Source organism: Ornithorhynchus anatinus, chromosome 19 (genome assembly GCF_004115215.2).
Source record: "Ornithorhynchus anatinus isolate Pmale09 chromosome 19, mOrnAna1.pri.v4, whole genome shotgun sequence".
Taxonomy (NCBI): Eukaryota; Metazoa; Chordata; class Mammalia; order Monotremata; family Ornithorhynchidae; genus Ornithorhynchus; species Ornithorhynchus anatinus.
The window spans coordinates 6,186,143-6,211,800 of NC_041746.1; the positions used below are offsets into that span (position 1 = coordinate 6,186,143).

The 25,658-nt window shown below is 43.9% G+C and overlaps 1 protein-coding gene across 2 annotated transcripts in view; it reads right to left on the reverse strand.

Annotated features, from left to right (window-relative positions):
* The window catches only part of CNIH3 (cornichon family AMPA receptor auxiliary protein 3), a 66,495-nt gene extending 45,420 nt beyond the window's left edge, over positions 1 to 21,075 (reverse strand). For both annotated transcript variants that reach the window (XM_039914852.1, XM_029047601.1), the window contains exon 1: positions 20,479 to 21,075. In XM_039914852.1, coding sequence (XP_039770786.1) covers positions 20,479 to 20,559 — 81 coding nt within the window. In that variant the 5' untranslated portion in view covers positions 20,560 to 21,075. The remainder of the gene's footprint in view (positions 1 to 20,478) is intronic.
* Between the last annotated feature and the right edge of the window lie 4,583 nt (positions 21,076 to 25,658).

The following is a 25,658-nucleotide window of genomic DNA, read 5'->3' on the forward strand; positions in this document are numbered from 1 at the left end:
AGAGCTGAAAACTGGGGCAGAATTTTTAACCACAAAGCCCTGATGGGAAAAAAAAATAGTCAGGGACAAGGCTCAAAATGAAATTTGCATTTATTTAGCATGTATTTGCATAGATTTCATGTGACCCTGACTATTAGACTGAGGAACGAAATAAATTAATTAGCTTCCCATTTCATGATGTGGTTTTGTCGATTTGTGAGGCTATAATAAGGTACTTTGCTTTTCCGCAGAACCAGGGCATATTGTTTCTGTCTCTAGCACAATTCACTCTTGCAAACACATACCCCACTATTCCTCACCACCACTGCTCAAAAGAGCCACTCCCCACCAAATTCTTTCACACGCTCTTGCCCTCAGCTCACACACATCCAACCCTCAGCTCTCAAAAGTACATCCCTATGGTTAAGGATTGGCTCATTATAGCTCCTGGTCGCTCTCCTTCCCTACTACATGGTGACCTGTGGCCGAAACCATCGATGCCAGATTAGCAAAACTCTCTGTAAACACTGCCAAGGGGAGAAAATGAGGAAGGGCTTTTGGAACAACCAATCAATCATATTTATTGAGCACTTACTGTGTGCAAATTCTTGTTCTAAGCACTTGGGAGAATATGATAAAACAGTTACATTTGCTGCTAGGGAAGCAGCATGGCCAACTGGGGAGAATATGGGGCTGGGAGTCAGAAGGACCTGGGTTATAATCCCAGTCCCACCACTTCCTCTGGGGCTATGCGAGGGGTGAATAAAGGGTGCAAATCTAGGTTCAAAGGTGAGAACATGGCATTGTCTCCCCAGAGTCTAGGATGTCCACCAACCATCCAGAGAGACTGAAAATACACTTAATTCTCAGTTATCCAGTTCATAAATTAACCATGCTCTTTGCTTTAACTTCTCCCAGCTCTCTCTCTCCACCACACACACACACACACACTGCTGCTGCCTGCCCTTTGGATATTTCACTGCTCATTAAAACCATCATGAGAAAATAGGCAGAAGATGGAAGAAGAGTTGAAACAAATCAGTTCATTTCACTGCTCATTAAAAGCTTTTAAACTGTGAGGGGGAAGTAGGCATCAAAACTGTCAATACTGAGATATAGGATTACCTATGATTTACACTCACTCATGGCACAAATAACTGAAGGTGTGACCCCAGTGCTGATTAGAGCAAGCTCAGAAGTCTATAAATCAGGCATATTTTTCTCCATGCAACACACCTGCAAGTGGAAACCTGCCTAAAGTTGGCTGGAAGCATTAATGTGTTTGGATTTGTGTCTTCCATGTAAAATTCACTATTTGGACTTCACAATTAAGAACTGGGCTTGGTCTCCTTCCAGAAACAAAAATCTGAAGCACCCTGTAGGTCTGTGGTTGAACACAGTCATCTAAAAATGATTTCTAATCACTTTTCCATTTCCAAATCTATTTTTCACCTTCTGTTTTGATATATTTTCTAGACTAACCTGAGCCTGAGTCCAGGCCAAATGCCCCTAAGGCGAAACAAACATAGGTTTAAAAACAAAAATGCAGATTTTCTTAACAGGGTTTGGGACCTTATTACCAACCAGACATTAAGAGAGCTTGCAGTGGGTACCTTTTGTCCCATATTGGGAAGGTACAGCTATAATCCATTTAGCTGAAGTCCTAGAGAGAGAGAGGATTTTAGGTGGAATCATGTCTCCGGACAAGGCTCTAATTGACCCAAGAGTCTGCCTGTTGTCAGCTGTTGCCCTGAGGTGTCGATTCTTCCCTTCTCATTGCTAAGGATTTGCAATTTAGATTTTTAATATACTCCTGCGGCCCCTATGTGCATCGTTTAATTTGTGCTCAGAACCAGAGAGCTGGCACCTCTCCCAATCACGGATCACTCTCTTGTCGAGAGCCTTGACAGCTAAGGAAGAAGGGAAGGTGGTTTGAGGAGCGGGAGTGCAGTGACTTCCAGCCGCCGCCACCTCCAAGTTACTCTGGGGCTCCTGTCTAGCCACCATCCAGACACACCACCTTCCTAATTGGGGCTGGGGCCAAGGGTGCTGGGACTGACCATGAATTTATTTTGCACAACTTAGCATGGTAATGCATCCCCAAACCTCACCACCTGTTGTATGAAGAAGAAGAATGCAGGCCACATTCAAGACTGACAACCAGTCAGATGCTCTGGTGTCAAGGCAAGCTTGGCAATGGGACCGGTGGTCCATGACAGCAAAAATACCACCTGATAATCACCTGTGAGAAATGGGTCATAAACATAATTTTCCCATGGAAAAACCCTTGCAAAAAATAGGCCTGAGCTGTGCAGGCTCAGACTCTTGAGTCATTCGTGACTTTCATTAGCCCAGTGAATACAAACCCAACATTCCTCAACACTTCCATCATTATCAACTTCATCAATGGTCTTTTTTTAGAGCTTTCTAAGTGTGGAGAGTTCTACTAGGTGCCTAGGGAGAGTTAGTCGATCAATCATATTTATTGAGCACTTACTGTGTGCAAAGCACTGTGTTAAACCCTTGGGAAAGTACTATATAACAATATAACAGATACATTCCCTGCCCACAGTGAGCTTACAGTCTAGATGGAGAAGTGAAGCGTAGAGATCCAAGTGGCAGTGGAAGAACTCTCTTCTTCACAGTTGGAAGCTGCTTAGGTACTCGCCAGGAAGTGAGAAACAGGGAGTGCTGGGATTTGGATCTGGACTGTGGCCATGGGAACTAAAAATCTCTGGGAATAACTCCTCTCCTCAGAGCTGAATTGGTTTTGGTACTGAAAAGTAATACTAATAATAAAGTTCATGCTATTCTGTAACCTGGGAATGGAGTAATAATAGTACTCAATGTTAAGAAATTGGAAGTCAGGCATAACTAAAGGAGGATGCAAACACTTCATTTCTATATTAAAGTTGTTCCGACTGATTCTAAAAAGCTATAAATGATATCAATCATATTTATTGAGTGCTTACTCTGTGCAGAGCATGGTACTAAGCACTTGGGAGAGTACCATATTACAGAGTTGGTAGTCATATTCCCTTCCCGCCATGAGCTTACAGTCTAGAGGGGAAGTAGCAACTGGAAAAGATGGGGAAGGGAAGAGACTGTGGGGTCACCTATAGAGAAAAAAATGTTCTCTGTAAATTTTCCCTGCTATGAACTAGTACTCTGAAGGGAGGTCAAGAAAATTAAATTGGGTTGTCTTGCAACCCTTATTTGGTTGTCAGGCAACATTTCAAAACACTAGAGAAAATTCTGTCAAAGATCTGAATTGCATTTAACAATCCTAAAGCCTGAATTCAAGGGGAGTCCAGGGAGAAAGTAAAATCCACCATTTCCTTTCACGTTGCAGAGGAGGAAACACTGGAGCGTTACAGCAACCTCAAATGTGAAAAAGGAACCAAATGTAAGGAATATTGTCCATGAAAAAGAGAATGAGACTTTTGAAAGGCACAAATTCAGGTGTGGGCAAAAATCAGCTGAAAACTTAGAACTGAAAAGGCTGAGAAATACTTGTACTTTTTGATATTTATCAGATTGTCTGATGAGATCAGATTATGGAACGTGTCTACCAACTCTGTTGGATTGTACTCTCCCAAGCATTTAGTGCAGTGCTCTGCACACAGAAAGAGCTCAATAGATGCGATTGATTGATTGGTTGATCTGATGGATGACAGCGCAGTCAGAGAGAGGTCAATGCATGGAAAGGAACTAACTCTAGATAAGGCTCCAGCTCTAAAGAACATCAGAATCTGTAAAGATCCAAACCACTGAATTCAAGACCACTGAAATGACTGTCCGGGGACCAGACAGGAGAGAATGAGCATGGAAAAATGTAGAAGGATAGGACTACATGCCTTCCAGAGCTTAGAACAGTGCTTGGCACAAAGTAAGCGCTTAACAAATACCACCATTATTATTATCATAATAACAACCAAAAGGGAGAGAAGTTATTGTTAGGCATGCCACGATGTCCTGCAAATTTGCAAGGTGAGTTACAAGTGTGCCAGAAACAACCATTTTGCAAAATGTTTTTAATCTCAACTACCAAAACATCAAGTGGAAGGTGTTTTGGAGAAGGAATTTTACATGAATGTGGTGGAATCAAGAACTATTAGTAGAAGAACTTAGTTCCAGGGTGAAAGTACAGGGAACCATATGCTTCTCTCTCTTTTCCAGCTGCCATTCCATATATCATGTATAGTTTTTAGGTTCAGTAGGAACAATTTTAATGCAGAGACAAGGTGACTGCATCCTCCTTTAGTTATGCCTGACTCCCAATTCCCTTCTAAAGTTTTCTCTGGAGCTCGAGTTACTGGGGCAAAAAATGGAAAATAGAAACAAAAACACCATGAATAAAATGCCACTGAAAAATACCATGATTATTATTTAAAAGGCGTCCTATCAACATAAAATGAACTGACTTCTCAGGAACAAACTATACACACTACATTTCACTGTAATGCCTCAGGAAATGACTTCTATGTGAGGAGTCTTATCCATTCGGGCAAGCGCTCACCCTACAAGAACATGTTGACCTGGACTCTGGAGCATTTACTGAAAAATATCAAGAGTTATCAAAAGGGTAGAACGTTTCCTATGGGAACCAATGACCCCAACAATAACAAACTCCCTCCTGTTAAATATCTATGTAGAAATGGACTTACAGTTGATCACTCAGTTGAGATAAATATGAAGGCAGAAACTTAGTTCCCTCAGCAAAGTTTAAATCAGTTTAGAAATAAATATTTAGAAAACTGCAGATATTGAACCTCTGTCCAGCAAGGAGCTTTGAGTAAACACGTAAGTTAGAACAGTAAGGAGAAACAGCATGGCTTAGTGGAGGCAACACAGACCTGAGAGTCAGAAGACCTGGGTTTTAATCCCAGCGCCGCCTCTTGCCTGCTCTGAGATCTTGGACAAGTAACTTGACTTCTCGGTCTCTCAGTTTCCTCATCTGTAAAATGGGTACCTGTTCTCCTGTCTCCTTAGACCGTGAGCATGGGAGAAGAACTGTTTCTGGCCCAACTGTATTGCATCTACCACAGTCCTTGGCACCTGGTAAGTGCTTGCCAAATATTATTGTTGTTACCATTATTATTATCATCAGAAGAATGTGAGGGGACTGGAAATAGGTTAAAGATTCACTTCTAAGTAATCCTGAATGGCCCATTCTCTGAATATAACCGTCAAGTTTTTTTTAAAGAATTCATATAATAATAATAATAATAATAATAATGTTGGTATTTAGTATAGTATAGCAACTGTTCAGTATGAATTCAAGGTGAAATCCCCAAGTGGTGGTTTCTAGTTCGAGGCATTCCATGACTGGAGGGGATGTTCAATGTTACCCTATTTGAAATGGACGATTCGCTAAATAATGGCCCAAACCGTCAAATATAGGCCCTCTAGTGGTCACTACTGAGTATTTCAGCCTGGGCAAGGTCTCGCTTCTCAAAGTCTGGACACTTCAACTTTATGAAGTCTAGTTAGATGTAGGGCAGTTCCCCCCTGGATTTTGAGGATGGTATCCAAATTTAAGTTCTGAGGGTACAGATCACCTGCTGAAGCCTGGCTTTACCCCATTTCTTCTCAAAGGCCAATTGTGTCACTGAACTCTGTTCCATGGATGATGATCATGCTAGTTGTTAAGCACTATGTGCCAGGCACTGTAATGCATTGGTAATGCATGGATTGGTACTACATTTCTGCCCTGCTGTCCCGCTACCTCTCCTTCTCTCAAAAACAAACAAACAAAAAAGGAGGAGGTCTCTCGCTCTGCAAAAATTCCCATTTACAGTGGTGATGGGGGGAGGAGTCATGATGTGCAAGCAGTGAGAAGTCCAGAATGGGGAAGCAGCACGTAAGTGAAAAATGGAAGGGAGCTAGCCAAGTGGTTCCTCCCCTCTGGTGATTGTGCCACCACTGTTACCCAAGACCTCTGATTCATTCATTCAATCGTATTTATTGAGCACTTACTGTGTGCAGAGCACTGTACTAAGCACTTGGAATGTACAATTTGGCAACAGATAGAGACCATCTCCACCCAACAACGGGCTCATAGCCTAAAAGGGGGAGACAGACAGCAGAACAAAACAAGCAGATCGGTAATTGAGGCACAGAGAAGTGAAGTGACTTGCCCAAGGTCACACAGCAGGCTGAACTGAGTTCTCTTAATGACCAAAGCTGTGTTCTTACCACCTACTGTTACTATGGCTGATCTCAGGCTGCCATGGCCTCTGCTACAGTCTGATTCCTGTAACTTCCTGACAGCTGAACCGTGCACAGTTTGGTCATGCTAAAAACCCCCTTTGCCACTGAGGCATTCTAGTGGTGGCAATAGTGGAAGCTGCTATGGTATCAACCAATCAGTGGCATTCATTGAGCACTTACTGCATACAGAGCACTGTACTAACTGCTTGAGAGAGTACAACACAACAGAGTCGATAGACACGTTACCAGCCCACCAGGAGTCTGTAGTCTAGAGGGGGAGAAAGAGGTTAAAATAAACTACAGATATGTATATAAGTGTTTTGGGACTGAGGGTGGGATGATTAGCGAGTGCTTAAAGGGAACAGATCCAAGACACAGGCAATACAGAAGGAAGAGGGAATAGGGGAAATGAGAGCTTACTTTGGGAAGGCCTCTTAGAGATGTGATTTGAATAGGGCTTTGAAGAGGAGCAGAATGGCTTCTTCCTTCTCCACCTTTCTGCTACGAAGCATAAGATTATCAGGCATGCTTCTGAGTGTGTGGGTATGTGTGTTTTTGTTTTACACCTTTCCTGCCTCTATCTTTCTATCTCTCTCTCTCTAGTTACATATATATCTTTGAATCTGTGTGTGTATGTCACTGTCTCCAGTCTTTCTCCCATTATGTGTGTGGGATATCTTTGTATATCCTGTATATCTTTGTGTATCTCTCTATAAAATTCCATTTCTTCCTCTCTCCTTGTCTCTCTTGCTTCGCTCATAGTTGCTCACAGCCTGAGGAATCCAATGATGCCTTTGCCGGGAGCGCTAGGGAAGCTTTTCCTTAGGGGAAAACGGATATTAATGAGAGACTATTTACCATTGGCCTGCCTGTGCCTTTGTTGAGGAAAGTTAAGGGTCTTTTTAGATAATGTAAGAAAGTTTTCTTTTAAGTCCAGGAGTTGGAGCCCTGTTTCCACCACTACAACCTCTTGCCGCATCACTTGAAACTGAACAACTACTCTAAACACAGTCCCATTGGTCTGAGCCCAGGTCTGGCCACGGTCTTCTCAGTTTGGGTAATAAAGATGTCCTAAGGTGCTTCATGGAAGACCTAAAGAGGCTTGTGGGTTTATGCCCTTGGATGATGCAGAGTGCTTTGGGGATGGCCAACCTGGGTGATGTTAAGCCATACAGGGCAGCAGCAGCCAAAAGTCCCTCTTGTTTTTAGGGACAGTGAGTGGAACAGAAGGCAAAGTATGAGACTTAATTCCAGCTGGGCACCCACATGATCCCACAGGTTTCACAGGGGTCTCTGAAATCAGCATCATTCTCTATAAACCCACCCAAAGCAAGCAGATCATTGCAGCCTCGTATGTTTTTTGTTTGGTCTTTTTGACTATGGTGGTTTTTGGGGATCATCTCTAAAAGTCCAGCAAGTATAGTGATTTTAGCCAGAAGGCCTTCCCACCAGTCAACTAGGGTTATTCGTTTTCACTATAAGATCACATGGTTCACAGCCTTTCTCTTTCCTTAGCACCTCTGCTATTACTAAGGGTCTTGATGCAGTTTCGCAATTGTTTCCCGCTAGGTCAGACTGCTGTCACTTCTCCCTCCTGATACCACAGCCTTCCCAAAGCCTTGACCATAAAGCAATCTTACCATTTCTAACTGTTGTTTGTCTTCTTCTATCTAACTACTGCCCACTGCTAGTGCTAATGGGCAAATCAATAGTATTTATTGAGCACTTACTTTGTGCAAAGCACTATAACAAGCACTTGTTGGTAGACATGATCCTTATCATCAAAAGACTTTCATTCAAGTTGGTGGGGGAACAGACACTAAAATAAATTTAAAGTAGAGAGAGTCAATGGAATATAAAGATACGGATTAAGGACTGTCGGGGGATATTTACGGGAATAGAAGGTGAGGACTCAAGTACATATAGAAGCAGCATGGCTTAGTGGAAAGAGTCCCGGCTAGGGAGTCAGAGGTTGTGGGTTCTAATCCCGACTCCACCACTTAATAGCTGTGTGACTTTGGGCAAGTCACTTAACTTCTCTGTGCCTCAATTACCTCATCTGGATAATGGGGATTAAGACTGTGAGCCCAACGTGGGACAACCTGATTACCTTGTATCTACCTCAGCACTTAGCACAGTGCTTGGCACATAGTAAATGCTTAACAAATACCATCATTATTATTATTAGTGAAAAAGAAGGGAGGAAGTAGGATTGGGAGATGAAAGATTAGTCAGGGAAGGTCTTCTGGAAGAGATGTGCTCCTTCCTCTATTCTCTCCCTCACCAAACGACTGGATCATTTGATCCAGTGATCCAGGATGGTCCTGGGATGTCCCAAACCCTGCCCAAACTAGATGCAGGAACAATGACCAGCACTCCCTAGCTATTAATGGGGCCAGCAGTTGGCTCATAAGACCTCTAGGAAAAACTAAATGCTCACACATTTCCAGAAAAGGGTTGGTGGGACATGAAGGTGTTCAGGTTATGTATGATGGCCAAAAAAAAAACCCACCCTGGGACAGCCTGATGGAGATTAAGAAACCTTTCATAAATGCAATCTCAACCCTAGTTAAACCAAGGGCTAAACAGTTTGGTCCAATAGTACTTTTGTAATGTAAATGAATTACCCAGTGTGCAATAGACAAAGGGAAACAACCAGCAGCACTTGGGGAATCTCTATGTCTGCAGCTGCTCTTAATTGTCGCTTCAAGCAGTGTATTTCTTAGCTTAAAAAAAGAGAGAATTGTTCCACTTAATGATTTGGCCACAGAAAGGAAAACCTAGAGGGGCAAATGGGTAAATGGGTTAGAAGGAGGTTTATAATCAAACTCCAATTATCTCCTGTTTGGTGGGGGGGATTTTATTCTGTTTAGGGTTTTTTTGGCCAGAAGCCAATTCTATCCCCAATAACCAGCCTAAATTAGAACCTCGGTTCCTATTTTATTGCTTCTGATTTACTTCCCTTGATTCATCCTTGCTATTTCTTGGGACACTAGTGCCAATGGAGTCATTGCTCTTTTTGCTCTAATGTTTCTCCTCCAAAGTTAGGGGCCTCGTGTACAACAACAATGGTTTAATCGGGATAGCAGCTTGAAACATCAGCAGCACAAATGAAAACCATAATCACTCTTCTCAAGAGATAGTCGATGCTCCATTCCATTTACAGAGTAAAATCATTTATTCTACCCAGGACAAAGTGGCAAACTTTGCTAATTTCCCCTAACTTCCCCTCCTAGACTGAAGGCTTCTTGTGGGCAGGGAACGTGTCTACCAACTCTGTTGCACTGTACTTTCGAGTGCTCTGCACATGGTGGGTTCTCAATAAAGATGATTACTGATTTCTAATTAAGCAGCACTTGGCTCGAATTCAGGGGCTCTTTCAAATCACAGTGCTTCACTCGGGAAGCGGCTATGGAAGCCTACAAGAGAAAGATTGAACAGATTAAAAAAAATTGACTATATTTATTAAGCTCTTACTATGTGTAAAACATTATTCTAAGTGCTGGAGTAGGTACAAGGTAATCAGTTTGAACACAGTCTCTGCCCCACAAGAGGCTCACAGTCTAAATATCTGATCAGTCTCACCTCCTACCCCTCTTCTCAGCTATCAGCTCACCAGCGGCTTACAAGACTAAGGTTTGGGGAGACCACAAATAAAACTACTAAGAATTATTGTCGCTAACTCTTTAGTCTTGGGTGCCTTCCTTTTAGAATCCCTGTCAATCAATCAATTGATCAATCAACAGTATTTATTGAGTGCTTACTGTATGCAGAGCACTATATTAAGTGCTGGGGAGAATACAGTATAACAGGGTTGGCAGACACGTTTCCCGCCCACAACAGACTTACTGTCCCTAAAGAAATGGAAAGCTCCAGAGGCTCTTGGGATTTCAAAGTACCTCACCAGTACTTCCTTGGTAACTTGATAGGCAAAAGGTACACTCTGTGGTGAGGTTATTACACCCCTATTTCCACTCTGTACACAAGACTGATCGATGTCTGGGATCAGCCATTGAGCAAGAGAAGAAACATAAACCTTTATTATTATCACTACTAGTAATAACGCCTATTTATGTATCTATTTAATGCACAGTGTTATATTAGGTGCTCGGGAATATACAAAAAATATATCATTTGCAGTAAGTTCCCTGCCCTCAAAGAGCCTTCAATAAGGAAAGAGTCAAGAAAGACACATCCATTCAATTCAGTCTGCAATGAAAAATCCAACTCAAGGTTGTGTGCATTTCATAAATCCCCAAATTAAGAAGAATAATTCCTTTTTTGGGGAACTTACTGACTTACATTAGGAGTTGCACCCTGGGACTGTAGAAGCTCCTTGTTAGGGAAGAGCACCATTTTTCTTAAAAAAAAGTGCAAGACAGTAAGGTTTTCTAGATACTTTAAATGTTGCCATAAAAGAGTTACGAACTTTTATTTGCTAAAAGAGCAAACCAAGAAAGGAAGGAAAGGGACTGACAGTAGACAGCAGACTTTCAGTAAATGCTGTTGATGATGATGAAGAAACTCATCTCAGAAGCAAACACATTTTTCTTTGAGGTGTTGAAAAGCACATATATATGCTGGCCTCTACTCAAGTTCCCTTTCTCAAAAAAATTCACAAGACTTGCCCCAGGACTAATTCACAGCCCAAAGATGATGGAATGGGTCCAATTCCACGGCATCTGGTTCTGATTCTCAGCTCGAAATAGTCACCCAAACCAAGCCACTTTTCCTAAATGTCCTCATTAATCTTTACATGGCATCACTCATGTGAGGGCTCAGTTTTAACAGCAGGGCCGTATGGGTTCTCTAAAGCTGACTGGGAAATCCCTGGCATGAAGTCTGGAGAGCAAGGGAAGAGGGCTTGAAGAGCAAAAATGCCTCTATTTCCAGCTATCACTCACATGCGATACCTTACGGGCCAAAGAACTGACCACAGTGAGTGAATGCTTGACGATGTACACAAAACACCTAAATTTGTACAGTAGGGATTAAATCAAAATGACAATGACTCTGAGATTGACACTAGATGGGGGCGGCCCAAATGACCCCTAGCTGGCACCATCGCACTGGCCTGGACTTCTCCTTCGTATCTGACAGACCACAACTGTCTCCTCCTTTAAAGCCCTATTAAAATTACATCTCCCACAGGAGGCCTTCCCCAACTAAGCCATCAGTTCTCCTACTCACTCTTTTCCTTCTGTGTTGCCTATCCACTTGGATCTTAACCCTTTAAGCACCAGATATTCACCATACCCTCAGCCCCCCAGCACTTTTGTAAATGAGCATAATTTATTTTAATACTGATCTTCCCTTTTAGTTTGTAAACTGCTTGCAGTCTAAGGACTCAACTCTTTTCACACACCTGGATTGCATGAGACCGGGAATCCAACCCAAGTTGCTAGACTCCTCTACACTCTAAGTTCTAGTCTCTAGTCTGGGAGTTTCTTTTGGGCAGGAAACATGGCTACCAACTCTATTGTTCTCCCAAGCTCTTAGTATAGTGTTCTGCACTCAGTAAGCATTCACTAAATACCACTGATTGAAGTAACTGTGAGTGAGAGCCGCAGGGAGATTGGTCCCCCATCATCATAGAGTTGGCCCCTACGAGGAGACTTCTAAGTGAGATAGCTGATTCCAGCATTTCCAAGTTGACTCTCAGAAAGTTTGAAGCTGAATGGCAGAAAGGCACTTGCCTGAGGCAAGGCTGCTAGTTAGAGGCAAGATCCAGGACTGGAAACACAGAACTCCAAACTCCTAATCCTTGTTCTCCGAGGAATGGTTAAAACTGCTTGGCTATTTCCATGTCTGCAACTAAAAATAAATGCTTCCATGATGAGCCCAATTGCTAATTCATTTTCTGCACCAAATTCAGGGAATAAATTGAAATCTACTTTCCTCTCCAAGATACCAAGCTGGTTTGTATATTATATGGGGGTCCATCTGGACTGCTCTAGTTAGTTGGCTGTGTTGTCACAGACTCTTTTTTTAAGGTTTATAAATTGGTTGCCAATAGGAAAGAATGCTTCTCATCTGTATAGTGGAATTCAGTTCCAAGAACCTGCTCCCCTTTACCTGGATTCCCCTGCACAGAGAGCAGACAGCCAAAGTCAATATCCGTGTCAACCCAAGAGGAGCAAGATACATTTGGTCACATTGGTACTAATGGTGCTATGAAATCTCAGGTTATTGCTCCAGAGAACAGGGGGGAAGAACCCAGAGTAGATAGTGACTTTGGCCTCTGATGAGGAAGCAGTTCCTACAGCTTCTGCGGACCAACAGCGTCTGAGGCCACCCACAGACCAGCTCTGGAAAATCCTGCCGGCCACCCACAGACCAGCTCTGGAAAACCCTGCCCAGCCTACCGTGATCAGAAGTAGAGTTAAATTATTTTTTTAAATGGTATTCGTTAAGTGCTTACTGTTTGCCAGGCACCATACTAAGTAGAGGGGTAGATAGAGGATAATCAGGTTGGACACAGTCCCTGTCCCGCAAAGGGCTCACAGTCTTAATCCTCATTTTACAGATGAGGTAACTGAGACAGAGCATTTTAGTGACTTACCCAAGGTCACACAGGAGGCAAGAGGCGAATCCAGGTTTAGAACCCAGGTCCTCTGGCTCCCAGGCCCCTGCTCTTTCCACTAGGCTATGCTGCTTCTACAGTGAAGTGAAATCTCCAAGGGCATAGGAAGATAAATGGCACCATATGGGAATGTTTTCAGGGTTCTCCGAGGCTCAGTGAGTTTTACAAAATCCAATCTGCCCCCAAAGCCTCCATACGCAGAAAAGCCCCCAGCACTTTGTTTTATCCCTGGGTTAGGTGCAGTCACAAATACTGAGTGTGCAGATAACTGTATGAGGCTAAATATGGAGGAAATAGGCCACATTGGCCCTCCAAATAAGAACATGGTTAATTAAATGTATAAGCACCTAACTACTCCCACTTACCTGACCCCTAAATTGCACACTATTGATAGATGTAAATGTTTCACCTCCAGAAAGGGAGGGAGGATAAAGAGTCTGTGTCAGCATTTAATTTGTAGTGGGAGAGTAGGCTCATTATGGGCAGGGGACATGACTGCTAATTCTGTTGTGCTGTATTCTCCCAAGCACTTGGTACAGAGCTCTGTGCATAGTAAACACTCAATAAATACTATTGATTGATTGAAAGGTGCTTGGGCACTGAGAGCCAAGAAGTCAGCACTTCTCTGGCCGCCAAGAATATTCCTCTACTTTGTCTGTCATGGCTCCTTAATTTTCGGGGTGACTCTTAGTAATCACAATTTCCCTTGTGAACCAAGAGCTCTGCTCTGTTTGTGCATGAACCCGGAGGGAAATGGGTAGATTATGTTAGAAAGAGCCAAGACTGTAAGCTCTTCAAGGTCAGGGATCATATTTACTAATTCTAACATACTCTCCCAAAAGTTTAGCAATAATAGTAATTGTGGCATTTGTTAAGTGTTTACTATGTGCCAGGCACTGCGGTGGATAAAAGCAAACTGGGTTGAACACAGTCCCTCCCCTACATGGGGCTCACAGTCTCAATCCCCATTTTACAGATGAAGTAACTGAAGCCCACAGAAGTTATGTGACTTGCCCAGGGCCACACAGCAGACAAATGGAGAAGCTGGGATTAGAACCCAGGTCCTTCTGACTCCTTGGCCTGTGCTCTATCCACTAGGTTATGCTGCTTCTCTAGTATAGTCCTCTGCATAAAATAGGTGCTCCTACTGATTGATTTGTACATAGGTGGTTTTCTGACTTTAATGTTACTGAAATGGATCTAATATGGGGTATATAAGAAGCAAGAAAATTCTGTCGAATTTGAGTTCCTGATGACATTCCTACTGAAACATGGTACTGCATTCCTCCCCAGTTGACCCTGGAAGTCTACCAAGTTACAATTAACACTGGATGCCAAGCCTCAACTTCGACCTCTGCAATATTTGCCCATTTCAGGGAGAGCTACAAATTCCTGACTTTTTTAATCTGCAGTGAGTTCAGTGCAGAAGTCTGCATTCAGGGTCCAAATGTAAAATAACATAAGTCCCAAGGTTTAGCCTATCTCCCCATTCTCTACCCTACTGCCTCTGTTACTCACTTACCGAATGTTGATTCAGTGAGAGTCTTAGAGCCTGAAGGAGCTAGGTTGATGAATCACTGAGGGGCTAACCTTTCATGTTTACCAGTCAAATTCATGCTTTTGGAGAAATGGCTTCCCTTTTGATCCAGATTTCTGAGAAGGTGAGCCCATGTCCCCAATCTACTGCTGAATAGCTCATGGGAATATGTTCCTCAGATGGCCCCAAACAACCCTTCCTAGCCCACCGCCCCCAAAGAATTGGGATTTCTCCTTATTTAAGTGTGGACTGAAGTGGGCATGTCACTGGGTGTATGCTATTCAGAATTTGATTTTTTTTTCCAAGTCAGCTTTTTACAGCATGGATAACTGAGGTTGAACCCATACGTATTACCAGATCTACTGTGTGGATTATCAAGACCTCAGTACCCTCTTTTTCCATCTCCCATTCTTTATCACTCTCAGGGTCTGGGCAACAGCAGGGACAGGAAGAAAGGTGAAAACTCCATTAGGTCAAGTATCCTACTGTTAGCTGCCTGGTGAAAAGAATCAAAGAAAAGAAGAGGAACTACAGGATAAAATGAAGTTTTTAGAGTTATCTGTAGATTTCATTTATCCACGCTTTCCCAGTACTCCATTACTACAGATAGTAGACAGCAGTGTGTATATACTTGTTCTGAACACTTTTGCAGAAATGTAGGCATTGAAGAATGGTTTCACGTAATCGTTTAGACTGTGAGCTCGTTGTTTAGACTGTGAGCCCGTTATTGGGCAGGGATAGTCTCTATTGCCGAATTGTACATTCCAAGCGCTTAGTACAGTGTTCTACATATAGTAAGCACTTTATAAATACTATTGAATGAATAAGTAGCATTAAGCTTAAACATAGGTGTTTAAATAGGTAAAAACAAACTGTAAAAAAAGAGTGATGGGCTTGTTCCTGAACCCTCAGTGACTGGCTGAGACAGAACACAACCCCATTTTATTGTTATTTGAGAGGAGGGGGGCATTTTCTCCTTTCCTTCCTCCCTTTTCTTCCACCTTGAAGTAGAGAGCCAGTTTCTATGAATTTACAACAGTCTGTGGTCCCTAACAATCCCCACCATCAGAGAGGAGATGAGAGTGCCTAGAGAGAAGCTCGATTTTATTTATGTATGTATTCTGTGAATAATTTACATGTTTTTCTATATTTTATTTGAGTTTGTCTCATCTATTTACTGGAAAATAAACTTGTGGGAGGGGATTATATGTAAATCAACTGGGTAAATAATATTGCTACAGGCATTGACATTTGCTCTAAAGGTGCTACTAGATTTATGATGGATGATGATGATCAATTGGAGGAGTCAATTTTACATTCTGGATTTTATTTCTGATAATGTCATTGGTACTTGAGCCATTTTTCATGTTTGCAATCTGCGTACTAGGCATTGGAGCATATTACAAAGGAAAACTTAAATATGGTCCCTATTTTTGTCAAGTTAGACTAAAATGGTTGACACAAATGAACACAAGTGAAAAATTGGGGGAGGATAGTCTCATCATCAAATTTTGTAAATATTCTCAGAGCCCAATGTAAAAAAATTAGGATCTGAAAATTTAGTTACTTTCATTTAGTGACTAATAGTTTTCTAATGAAAATTATTGAACCCATTTTTCAGATGAATAAACTGAGGTAAAGAGAAGCTGGTAACCACCTTGCCTATGGAGATTCAGTGGCCATGCCAGGATTAGAATTTCCAAAAATGAAACCATTCTATAGACAAAACTGCCTTCTTAATAAGTTTACATTCAAAATGTGTCAGTGATTATTGGTTCACTCATAACCTATGCTGCTGTTATACCCAAATAATTCACACTCTACCCTGGGAAGTAATATTAAGAGTGCTATCATTTGTAATTTGGGTATAACTATATAGTCAGCTAGGAAAACTGGTTCTTGATGTGGCCAAGGTAGCTTTGAAAACAATACACCTCAGAGGCTGAAAGACGAGACTTCGATCTTAAGAGGTTGGTTTTATCATTATTTACTCAAATACAATATTGTTTTTGCAAGACGCAGAAATTTGTGTAAGTGAATTTTTGAGTGGCCAAGACAAGCACCTGTTCACACTTCTGAAGACTACTTAGGAACTGAGACCCCTTACATTTTATAATTTTAAATGAGAGGATTTGGGATGTAAATGAGATATTCAAATGAATTTTAAAATAACATTGATTTATTACAGCTACTGCAGAAGATTAAAAATGCACCCATTTTTACTGAGAAAAAGAATGCTAGAGACATCCCTCTTGGTGCCAAAATGAAATGATTTAAAGAATGAGAACATTTCACAGAACCATTATATATTTGAAAAATATTTTTAAACATAAAAAGTGAAACACCTAAGCTCATCTTTCTTATAGCCTTGGAATGCTAATTATTAGGGGGACTGCAATTAAGTCTTTTGACTGCTGTATACAGAAGCGGCAAGGGACTCAATAAGCAGGCTGTCGATGAAACAAGGGAGATTTATATGATAAAACTAGGACACATAAAATCCTGGAGAAATGAAAGTTTATCTGGTACAACCCCAACTTTTCTTTCCTTTACAATTCTTAATATGAATTCCATCATCATATTTCAATTTTTTCTCTAAAACATTTACGAAACCAACTTAGTTCTAATGTGCGTAGGAGAACGAAGGCTTATTTTTTTTCGTGGTGAGGGAGGGATTTTAATTGACTTTAAAATATACAGTTGGTATTGTAATTGCATCTCTTTACTTGCTACCAACCACTCTCCAAACAAGTGTCATTGGATTGGGAATGCTATAATTCTCACTTGGATTTTTATCCCATATTTGGAATGCTTATCAACTTCAATAATTCCTACAGAAGGCAGTGGGAGTTCTTAAATTGTCATCAGTGCAGAATGGAGATCTTTAGGAAAAATGAAAACCCTGCTTTTAGATTTCAATATATGATTTGATATTTTATTCCATCAACAACTTCACTAAAACATCCTCAACCTATTTTTGAATTATTTTATAATTCACAATTGGGAAAAACCCCACATTTTTAGTTATTTTTTTTTGCTTCCGTTCAGAGAAATTCAAAATCTGACGATAACTTTTCCTCTGAAACACCGGCTACCCTCTCAAAGGAAGAAATGAAACACTTTCAAAGAGAGTACTGAATCTTTTAATGCAAACAAATCCTAAAACCTGTGAAGAAAGGTGGCAGCTAAATTTGGTACAACCTGAAAATTTCCACTGGATTCAATTCTGACTCTGACTGCTTAGGTTTCAGTGAATGATTTCACAGGGTACGAAAAGTATTGCCTCCTACTAAAATCCTAAGCTATCTAAAAGTCCAGGATCTAATTCTAAGAGCCTAACTCCCCTGTATTTTGGAAGGAACTTAAAGAGCAACTAAATGTGACTGTGTCATACCAGAAGCTGGGAGTTTTCTTATGTTTTCCATGTGTTTGTAGTACCCAGTGCTGGATTAAGGCTTTGGGGGCCCTAGGACATGTAAAATGGGGAAGGGGTGCTTGTGAAGAAAAGGTGGGGTGGGGGAAGGAAAGGGAAGAGAAGGAAAAGGAGGAAAAGAGAAAAGAACAGGGAAGAGGGGAACAGAGGGAGAGAGAGGGGAAAGGGGGGAGGGAGAGTGGAAAAGAGGAAGGGGAGCAGACCCTCACTCTCTGCTGCTGCAAGTTGCTACTGCTGCCAGCAACTACAAGGAAGTGGCTACTGTGTCCAATCTTGGATGGGCCAGTTATATCAAGGCTGCTGCCCCTCAGGCTACAATGAAAGAAGGCCCAGCCCCAGACTCCAGAGTACTGCAGCAGCCAAGCAGACCACCACCTAGCAGATGCCTGGATGACCTGCCTCATATGGCTGTAGGGCCAGAGGCTAAAGACCCTCGTGCCCCCTGGAGCCAAACAGAAGAGAAAGAGAAAGAAAGAAAGTAGCTCTATTTTCAGCCTCTTTCTAGAGCCCTGGGGTAGGATGGGCTGGCTCTGGCTCCCCACCTTGCCTCAAGTTGTGCAAGTTCCCTCAGCCACATGGAGCTGAGACACCTGTGCCCCGATCTTCCCCTTAATCCAGGTTAGGTAGCCTCTTCACCCCTTCTCACTCCAGGAAGGGAACCAGCCCTGCAAAAATGGGAAAACTGAGCTTAGGGTGACTGATTCTATTATTTCTTTCTGGACCATCTCTGACCACACTGACCAATCAGGGGTACCAGGCTCTGATCCTGCTGTGCCCCCCTCCCTTTTCTAGGAAGCTTGCTTTCTCAATCCCCAGATCCCTTTCTTGGAACAGTTTCCATCCTCTTCAATGTACCAAATCCCAGATGGAAACCACTTACCTGTTATCTTCAGAGCGCCTCATCACTCACCTATCTTTATGCTCTGTGATTGCATAGTTACCTAGCAGACATTGCTGTAGCTGAACTCTGCGCCACTTAGTTCTATTTTGGGATTAGCCCTCCTGCTCTATAAAGCAGTTTTAAATCACCCAGAATCACACCCACCCTGAAATTTTCCTTTCACTTCCATCACCTTCCGAGTCTCACTACCAGGGCACAGGGTGACATGCACACGTGGAATTTTCTGCTCTGAGCTTCCCGATGGAAAAGAAGGAAAGTCTCCTAATGTCACTCTGACCAATCCGAAACTCTTAACCATTTTCCCAAAGAGGCTGAGCCTGACTGCTGAGCGGCTCGGGTTGTGGAGAGGGAACCGGAAGAGAGAGTGGTCCCCTGCTTATGTTGCATTTAAGTCAATCATACGAACTCCTCTCATTTTCCAGCCTGGAAGGACGGTTACGGCCAGACTGTAACCTATTACAAAGTCCTTCTCCAGCACTTTCTTTGGGCTGTTTCTCCCTCCACCCTTGGTGACAGTAAGTGAGGGAGAGCGAGGGTAGGTGACTTTGCATCAGAGTCCCCCAGCTGCTTTCTGCTGATAGCTGGGACTGGTGATGGACTTTAATCTATCAATCACTGGTACTGATTGAGTGCTTACTGCACGGAGAGAACACTGTAATAGTAACTATGGTATTTGTTAAGCACTTACTATGTGCCAGGCACTGTACTAAGCACTGAATGATGGTATTTGTTAAGCGCTTACTATGTGCCAGGAACTGTTTTAAGTGCTGGAACAGATACAAAATAATTGGGTTGGACACAATCCCTGTCCCACACGGGACTCGCAGTCTTAATCCCCATTTTACAGATGAGGGAACTGAGGCACAGAGAAGTGAAGTGACTTGCACACAGCTGATAGTGTTGGAGCCGGGAGTGGAACCCGTGATCTTTGGACTCCCAGGCCCGTGCTTTATCCACTGGGCCACACTGCTTCTCTCCTAAGCGTTTGGGAGAGTACAGGACAACGGAATTAGCAGACGCGTTTCCTTCCCAGAACGAGTTTAGAGTGCAGAGGACCTCTCCAGATCCACTCAATTCCCTTCTCGACACCTGCTCGCCACCCACCCCCGACCCCCTAAAAGACCCCAAGTGGGGGGAAAAGGGGGTGATCGATCCCTCCGCCATCAATTTGACACCCCCCCCCCCCCGCCCGAACGGGGCGACCCGGGAAGGTTAGGATCTGCGGCTCCCAAATCCCAGCACGTTTCCCAACTCCCGCTTAGCCCCTTTCCTCTTCTGGTCCCGCTCCCCTTCTCCACGATCCTCCCCTTTCCTTCTCTTTCTCCTCTCCTCTTTCTCAAACCGTTCTGCTTCCCGCTTCTCCCTTCTTTCTCTTCCTTCTCCCTTTTTTTCTCTTCTCTCTCCCTTCCTTTGCTCCCGCCGCCGCTCCTCGCTTCGTCTCCAATTATTTCTAAATGCAACTCGGCCCAGATGCTGGCATTTTCAAGGTTTAGTTGTTATAGTTACTTGACTAATTGGCGGGGCCGGCCTTGGCGTTTTTCCCCCTGCAGACTCTCCCCATCCCAGGCAGAGGGGAGGATGCTGAGTGCGGCTTCTCCTGGCTCCCTCCTGGGCCACTGACCGGCTGCCCGAAACTTTGGCCTGGGTCCCTGGGAGAAGCCCCCCGCCCCACAAAACCTCCTGGGGAACCCACAGGGAGCTGGAGGAAAAAGACGGAGAAGGGAGAGTGGGATTTAGGTGGGATTTGGGTGGGGAGGGAGCAGGAGTCGGGAAAAAAAGAAGGGTCGGAAGGGACGGAGTGAGAAAAGGGGGCACCTTAGCCTGGTACTCACGTGCCAGATGGCGAAGAAGATGAGCGCAGCGCACAGGACCAGGGACAGCATGTAGCAAAAAGCAGCGAAAGTGAAGGCCATGGTGTCCACAGCCCCAGCACACCTTCCCTCCCTCCGGCCAAAGGAAAAGAAAGAAAAAAAAATCCACACATCCACAAGAAACACAGGTGCCCCGACTTCTAATGCAGGGAAAGCAAGGAGCCTCGCCAGACTCTTCTTTCCTCGGGGCCGAGACCCCCCTCTCACACCTGGAGAGGTGGATTCAGCGAGAAAAAAAAAGCCCCCCCTCCGCCCCCGACAAAGAAAAAAAGAAAAAGAAAGAAATTCCAGCAGGGAGATGCGGGGTTTTCCCCAATTAGGGATGAAGATCCGCACCCTGCACCCCCCAAATCGAGGCGGGAAGAGGAGCGGTCTAAAAGGTGGTCCCCAAATGCCAAAGCTCCGGGGCAAGCTGGCAGGGTCCGGAGAGTGCCCAGGAGGAGCCCTCTGGCCTCGGCTGCCCGGTTTTGTGCCCAGCGCTGGGGGGGCTCCGGCCGAGCCCGGGCGCCCGGCAGGACCAGCCCGCGCTGCCGAGGCCGGTCCTGCCTCCACCTGCTGCTAAACCACCGCCGCCGCCGCAGCAGCAAGAGGGACAAAGAGGAGGAGAAAAAAGGAGAGGAGGGTATCCCGGGATCTCCTCCCTCCTGCAGCCCCGGCCTCGCCCACCCCCACCCACCCCCGCCCCAAGTCCAGGCCGCTGGGGAGGGACCCGATGGGAGCCAGGCAACTTGACCACTTGGGTTTCACAGGGAGGCTGGTGGAGCCTCGAAGGGGCGGTGCGATGCATTTCATTCCGCCCGCGGAGCACTGTACCCCTCCTACCTATTAATCATAAACATGGTATCTGTTCAGCGCTTGCCACGTGCCAAGCACTGTTCCAAGGGCTGGGGTAGATACAGGGTCATCAGGTTGTCCCACGTGGGGCTGACAGTCTTAATCGGCGAGGCTTAGTGGAAAGAGCACGGGTTTAGAGGCAGGGGACGCGGATTCTAATCCGCGTTCCGCCTCTTGTCTGCTGTGTGACCTTGGGCAAGTCATTTCACCTCTCTGTGCCTCAGCTACCTCATCTATAAAATGGGGATTAAGACTGTGATCCCCACGTGGGACAACCTGCTTACCTTGTATCGACCCCAGCGCTTAGAACAGTGCTTGGGACATAGTATGTGCTTAACAGAAACCGTCATTATTATTATTACTCTTATTAATACCCATTTTACAGATTAGGTAATTGAGGCACAAAGAAGTGAAGTGACCTGCCCGAGGTTACACAGCAGACAAGTGGCAGAGTCGGGATTAGTACCCACGTCATCCGACTCCCATGGCCATGCTCTTTCCATTAAGCCATGCTGCTTTTCTACAGAGTGCTTGGGAGAGCACACTAGGGTAGGCAGACATGATTCCTGCCCTCAAGGAGCTTTCTTCTGTTTCTTGCGCAGGCAGAAACCTTCTCGTTGTCCACTGTGTAAAGGTGGCAAAGGCAGACTGTAAGCTCCTGTGGTGTCTACCAACTCCATAGCCCTGCATTTTCCCAAAAGCTTAGTACAGTGCTCTGCACATGGTAAGCACTCAATAAATACCACTGATTGGAAAGAAAGGGTCATCTTCCTGACAGGGCATAGGACATTCTTTTCCCTTTGTGCACCTCTTTGACCCTGAGAAGCAGCATGGCTTAGTGGATAGAGCCCGGGCCTGGGAGTCAGAAGGACCTGGATTCTAATCCCGGCTCCACCACGTGTCTGCTGTGTAACCTCAGGCAAGTTGCTTCACTTCTCAGGATTTCAGTTACCTCATCTGTAAAATGGGCATTAAGAATGTGAGCCCCATGTGGGACAGGGACTGTGTTCAACCCAATTATCTCGTATCTACCCCAGTGCTTAGAACAGTGCTTAGCACACAGTAAGTGTTTAACAGATACCATAATTATTATCATTATTACTGATCTTCTTGGTAAGAGAAGTTCCTGTAGGGTTTATAGAGAATCTGAGAAGAGGGCACGAAACTGAAGTGCAAAGCAGCAGAGTAACTGAAACAGTCTAAAACACCCAGTGGGGGCAGAGCCAGAAAGTCCCAGATTTTTAAAAGCTGAGGTGGCATTAATCAATCAGTAGCATTTACTGAGTACCTACTGTGTGCAGAGCCCTGTACCAAGTGCATGGGAGAATATACATACAATTGGAAGGCATGATTCCTGTCCTCAAAGAGTTTACAACTTAGAGAGTGACACAGACACTAAAAGAAATTTCAGAAGGGAGGAAGGAGAAAAAGGGGATAGGTGCGTGAGTTAGTGCTTAAGTAATAAGGCCTGTAAGAAATGTACAAAAGTGCTTCAGGAGGTTTTGTGGACTTAAATGCATAGGTGGTGACATAGAGGTGCCGAAGTGGCAGCTGGGGGATTTAAAATGCGGAGAATAGAAATGATTGGGGAAGGCCAGTTTTGGTTGGATCTACATGTTCAAACTGCATCTGATTAAGTCCAGAACTCTTGGTAGGTCAGGGGAAGGGAGGGGCAGCAGGGGACAAAGAGAAACAGAAAAAAGTTAGATCAGAGCTAGAGATATAGATCAGATAGACAAGATGGAGTTGTGGGGGTTGGGGGCGGGGGACGGGACAGAAAGGAACATCTCCATAACTCACTTCTTTGAGGCCCCTCGTTTTTATTTTTTATTTTTTTGCAAGCAGATCCAGGCCAGGACCATTCCAAGATTTTCTCTAGGAGTGGAGATCCTGGGGGGTAACCACCACAGGTGGCGGGCTCTGGGGGAGTGAGCAATGAGCCCCAAGCTAGAATGTGTCTGTTATATTGTTATACTGTACTCTCCCAAGCACTTAGTACAGTGCTCTGCACAAAGTAAGCTCTCAATAAATATAATAATAATAATGTTGGTATTTGTTAAGCACTTACTATGTGCCGAGCACTGTTCTAAATGCTGGGGTAGATACAGGGTAATCAGGTTGTCCCACGTGAGGCTCACAGTTAATCCCCATTTTACAGATGAGGCAACTGAGGCACAGAGAAGTTAAGTGACTTGCCCACAGTCACACAGCCGACAAGTGGCAGAGCCAAGATTTGAACTCATGACCTCTGACTCCCAAGCCCGTGCTCTTTCCACTGAGCCACGCTGACTGACTGAGATGAAGGTTCCCTTGGGCACCCAACTGGAATTTCCCAGCCAAACTAACTTGATTTGGCATTCAAGGTCTATATAGGCCATGGGCAGAGGAGAGAATGGTGGGAAGTAGGCTGAGTGCTTTCTTCTCTCCATACCCAGGAAGACATAAAGCTAGCTAAGGCAAGAATCCTTATCCCTGTTTAAAGACCCCCAAAACAGAACCCCAGGAAGTCTGTGGCTTGGCCCTTAAGAATATCCAGGGCACTTCCCTCTTGTTCTGTCATGAAGTCACAACCTGAGGACACAGATCTCTTTTTCTGAGAAGCAGCATGACCTAGTGGAAAGAGCACAGGCCTGGGAGTCTGAGGACCTGAGTTCTAAACCTGGCTCTGCCAATTTCTTGCTGTGTGACCTGGGGCAAGTCACAACTTCTCTGTGTCTCAGTTCACCTGTTCTCCCTCCTACTTAGACTGTGAGCCCCATGTGGGACAGGGACTGTGTCCAACCTAATCAACTTGTATCTACTCCAGAATTTATAAAAGTTTTTGACACTTAGTAAGCACTTAACAAATACCATAAAAAAATCTCCACCAAACAGTCATACTCCTAGAAACAATAGCTCATGTCAAGGTAAAACCACTAAATAAACAAGTGCAAAAATGCAGAAATTATTAGGGACACATTAGCAGACCTGTAAAATTATTGGTTGCTTGAACCACTATTCACATTTAAATTAATTTTCTCTTTGGAGCTCAAAAAAACCAAACCCAGCAGTCTCCCTGTTAGATAGTCTTTGTTAGACTAAAGGACCCCATTTCCTCATCTATTTTTCTAACTTTTTCTGATGTCTCATCTTATCATCACCATCTCAATGGTTGGAAATCACCATATGATCCTCATGAAGGCCCAACAGTCGAGAATCTTCCCACATTGCCTGCTACTGGAAGGTTGAAGCCTGGAATCTTAGACCACAGCTATAGAAAGGGTCTGGTGATTCTTAGCACAAGTCAGTGGTCGTTTTATGAAATCCACTACCATAAGAAATTGTGCAGGCAGGAAATATCAGTGGGTTCATGTGGAGTTTGGATAAATTAATGAATCACTTTTCTCTAATGGGTCACTAGAGACCAGGAGGTTCAAGTCTCAACTCTGCCACTGGTCTGCTGTGTGACCTCAGGCAAGTCACTTAACTTCCTGAACTGTACTTCAATTCCTTCATCTGTAAAATACGGTTCATGATACTTCCCTTCCCTCTTAGACTGTGAACCCCTTATGGAACAGGGGTCATCTTTGATCAGATTATCTTATATCTACCTCAGCTCTTAACACAATGCTTTCTTCCACAATAAGTGATCAATAAATATAACAATGAAAACTGTAATCGATGTTAAATGGCTTATCCTTATATTTTTAATGTTATTTGTTAAGCACTTACTATATGCTAGGCCCTTTAATAGGCACTAGGTAGATGCAAATTAACCAGACTGGACACGGTCCTTGTCTCGCATGGGACTCCCTGTCTTAATCCCCATTTTAACAGATGAGGTAACAGAGGCACGAAGAAGTTGAGTGACTTGCTCAAAGTCACATAGCAGAGAAGTGGAGGAGAACTCAGGGCCTCTGATTCCCAGGCCCATGTTCTTTCCACTAGCTCACACTGCTTCTCTAAGAAAGGCACCATCCCACATTTCTTCAGTCTGTTGCCACAGTCAGACACAGGATAGATGACTGGATGGACCACTGGTCTGATCCAGTAATGGCTTTGCTTATGTTTTTATGACTAAGGTTACTTTTGAGGACAGACTGCTTTTGCAGCAGATTTTACCCTAACAACTGAGCAAAACATATTTTAAATGGTCAGTTCAAAACACTGAATAATTTAGCCCCTCAAAATGGCACTCTAAATAAATATATTCATCAAATTCACTCTTCCCAAGGACTACCAATGTGAACATTTTTCTAGTCTTTGTTCCAAAACAAAACGATCAGCTTCCCCAGAAAAGAAAGGAATTGCATCAGCACATCACTCTG